Raw genomic sequence first — 3,730 nt, 5'->3', positions numbered from 1 at the left:
AGTAGTGGTATTTGTTTCGTGTGAGGCTGATGCGGCAGTCACATCATCAGTTGCAGTAGATTGCTGGGTAGCATTAGAGTCACGAGATGGAGTTGTGGTTGATTCTTCACTGACAGTATTTGCGGGGCTCGGCTGAGAAGTGGTGTCGTTTTCGTTGGAGCTTTCTGTGGCAGTGGGAACTGCAGCTGCAGGAGATTGCTCTGTAGGATTAGAGTTGCCAGGTGTATTGATATCCCCTGTGTTATTAGACGATTCTTGGTTACCTTGTGTAGGTTTATTTTGCTCTTTAGGTACGGCTGAATGAACTTCCTGAGTTTGGCTCTCTGTTGTTTTTGTGGTTGTTCCCGAACTATGATCTCCTGACAATGGACGTTCTGCACCAAATGGTTTAGTTATTTCAGCAACATGTGTCGTTGTTGGTTTTTCTGTGCGCGGAGAAGCATGACTCGTAGCACCGTCTTGAGCAGAATTAATCGATGGATCGTTGTTAGGTTGTTGATCTGTTCGTGTTAAAGGCTGAACTCTGCTTTCACCTTTTGTAGAGCCGGATAGATCTCTGTTTTCTGAAAGTATTCCTGAAGATCCATTTGGTTGTCCTTTTGGTTCTACCTTCAGTAATGTAGTTGCTTCATCATCAAGTGAACCACTGGTAGAAAGGTGAGATGAGCCCTCCCCACGCAAAACAACTGATTCAGGAACTTGGCTCTCTTGGGTGGACCGCTCCAACTCCGTTTCACGCCTACTTTCTTGTGTTTTCACAGCTTCTTCCAGTGCCTCACTTTCCCGTTGCTGTTTTAGTGCGTCTTGATTCTTCTTTTCCATTTTTTTTGCCTTTTGCTGATCACGATACGCCTTCACTGAAAGAGGAAAATCACTCCAACCAGACCATAAATCACTATCATTATAGAGAACGGCCATCACCGCCTTTGGTTGTCCAGCATTAGCAGCAGTAGTAGTAGCAGCAGCCGTCATGGTATACCCGCAGGCACAGCACAGCACAACGGCCAACACACACATCACACGGCGCATCATCATCATCATGAGAGAAAAAATAGTTTGGTTTACGTAAAAACACTGATCTAGAAAGAAAGACAATAAAAAAGCAAAGAAAGAAAATAAATGAAGTATCAAACATGTTAGGACACACAAATCCATTACCACTATGGAAACTCACATCGTGAAAGTAAAAAACCTACCAGTTAAAGTATGCAATACAGCGCAATAACCTCAGTAAGAGTAAAAACAAAAACAAAGCCCACACTCACAAATATCTCAAAAAAGACTGAACCACCCAGCAAAACAAACAAGCAAATAAACAGAGATTAACCATTAGCCCAATTTATCCAGTAAACACAGAAATACACCCCAACTATGGGTGTAAGTCTATATGTGTATATACGCAATTATAAATATAAATTTATCTGCTATTATTATTTCTTTACTTTCCACTGCAAAAAACAGTTCATCGTCATCATCACAGTGCAAAGCCCATGTGCACACACACAGAGAGTCTCCAAGAACACACACACACACAATGGAGTAGCAATAATAATTATAGGATAAACACAGAGAGAGCAAAAACACACACAAAACACATTAACATTAAGATAACAAAAAAAGAAGAAAAAGTCCCAACAGGTGGAAGATTAGTTAGACTATAGGGATGTATGCAAAAAAAGAAAAAGAAAAAAAAGGATGATCTGAGTCACACCACCACACCATCACTAGCACAATCAGCACACAAGAATACAGGCCAGTGTAACCACAATCAGTAGTGGTACACGCACCCACACAGAACTGCTGATACTACTGCTGCTGTCTGCATCACCCCTCAAATTGGGCATTATGGTGTTATTGCTGAATCCAGGGATTGTAGGAATTGTATTGGTGGTGGTGGTGTTGGTGGTAGGTGAGGTTGATTCCTCGTTACTGGTGGTATTGAGAGTGACAGAGGTCGTGTTCGCTGTGGTGTTCCCTTCTGCTGATGCACCCACAGTATTGACACCATTTGATGATTCATTCTCTGTAGTTGTCACATTATCAGTGGTACTGTTGGGCTCTTTGCCCGTATTATTTATTGTGTTTGAATCATCAATAGATAGACCAGATTTAATTATTTCACTAGGTGATGCATCTGTAGTAGGATGTGGTTTTGAGTCAGCAGTAACATGGGAGTCTGTACTTGTTGTACCTGTGGTATTTGTTTCTGTATTGGGGTTATCTTGTTGATGACCTTGTGTGGTTTCCTTTATCGGTTCTTGTTGACCCTCAGAACCAATCAGAACTGACTCACTGGGTAGCGGTTGCTTCTGTGTATTCTTTGCTTGCTTTGTCACCACATCCGTTTGATCGCCACTGTGATCTTTTACAGGAGAAACAGGAGATAGGACAGTTTCTGGTTTACTTTTATTCCCACGACCATGGCCTTGTGAACTGTCGCCCAATTCTCCTTCCACCACTTTTGCCATCTTGACCTCTTTCTTCTCAGTAACAACAATACCATTATCACCTTTAGTAATACCCTTAGATTCGTCAGTATGTTTCTCATGTTTATTAGTTGCAGGAGGCACAACACGTTGACCAGCATCAACTCCTGGCTGACTAATACCACCATTAAGTTGAGGTGAAAGAGGCATACCATAAGAATCATGAGAACCGACAGCACCAGCAGGACCAGGAACAGCAGGTTTAACTGCAGGAGCAGGTTTATGCTGAGGATGTAACTGAGGGGGAATTGTCTTTGGGAAACCTTTAGCACCAGGAACAGGACCAACCATACCAGGAACACCACCAGGACAAGACACACCAGGATTAGCACAAGGATCTCGATGAGCAGCAAAGGTCGAGTGAGGCCCATGTTGTGCGGCAAGAGAACCAACAGGAGACTGAAGAGGAGATCTACCAGCACCATGAGAACCACCAGGAAGACGAGGATGAGGAGGATTAACACCTCCAGGAATACCAGGATTACGAGAAACAGCACCAGGCACAGCAGGCTGAAGAATTCCCCCAGGACCACCAGGAAATGGAGGCTGCATATTATCATAACTAGCCATCACGCATCCACAGACACAGTACAGTATGAGAGCCAGTAAGCACAGCACGTGGCCCATCATCTTCTTCATAGACATAATAGTGGTAGTGGGTTCTGCTTAAAAACACTCAACTACAAAGAAACAAAAATACGAGAGATTTAAAAAAGCTCACAATTTAAAAAAAAACACAAGCGTGTAAAAGTAGTTAAGCACAAAGAACGTCAACAGTATAGAAAACAAAAACAAAGCAATACAGTAAATTAAATCAGTAAAGGTAGAAACAAAAGGACATCAATATCATCACAGACTCCCGCAGTACAGCAAAGAATATCCCAACAAACCATAAGCAAACAAAGAAAACAGATATTAACCATTAGCCCAAATTATCCAGTAAACACAGAAATATACACCAACTATGGGTGTAAGTCTATATGTGTGTATACGCAATTATAAATATAAATTCATCTGTTATTATTTCTTTTTTCACTACAAAAAGCAGTTCATTATCATTAGAGTGCAAGCCCAGGCACAGAGAGAGTCTCCAAGACCACACACACACAATGGAGTAGCAATAATAATTATTATAGGATAAACACACAAAACACAAACACACAAAACACACATTAACATTAAGAAAAACAAAAAAAGAAGAAAGAAATCCAAACAGGTAGAAGATTAGTTAGACTGTAGGGATG

The 3,730-nt window shown here is 41.5% G+C and overlaps 2 protein-coding genes across 2 annotated transcripts; both read right to left on the bottom strand.

Moving 5' to 3' along the window:
- On the bottom strand, nt 1-1,041 carry TM35_000451100 (uncharacterized protein; the record flags this gene model as incomplete). Its single annotated transcript, XM_029030207.1, has 1 exon — nt 1-1,041. A coding segment is annotated over one exon (1,041 nt), but the record flags the coding sequence as incomplete, so codon positions are not given.
- A 692-nt stretch (nt 1,042-1,733) lies between these two features.
- TM35_000451090 (uncharacterized protein) lies at nt 1,734-3,125 on the bottom strand (the record flags this gene model as incomplete). The annotated part of the gene is made up of 1 exon (XM_029030206.1): nt 1,734-3,125. The coding sequence occupies one exon, from the start codon at nt 3,123-3,125 to the stop codon at nt 1,734-1,736; it is 1,392 nt and encodes a 463-aa protein (XP_028878437.1).
- Between the last annotated feature and the right edge of the window lie 605 nt (nt 3,126-3,730).

Source organism: Trypanosoma theileri (genome assembly GCF_002087225.1).
Source record: "Trypanosoma theileri isolate Edinburgh chromosome Unknown TM35_Tth_45_V1, whole genome shotgun sequence".
Taxonomy (NCBI): Eukaryota; Euglenozoa; class Kinetoplastea; order Trypanosomatida; family Trypanosomatidae; genus Trypanosoma; species Trypanosoma theileri.
The sequence above is the reverse complement of the archived record's forward strand: the minus strand, read 5'-3'. Positions and strand labels throughout refer to the sequence as shown.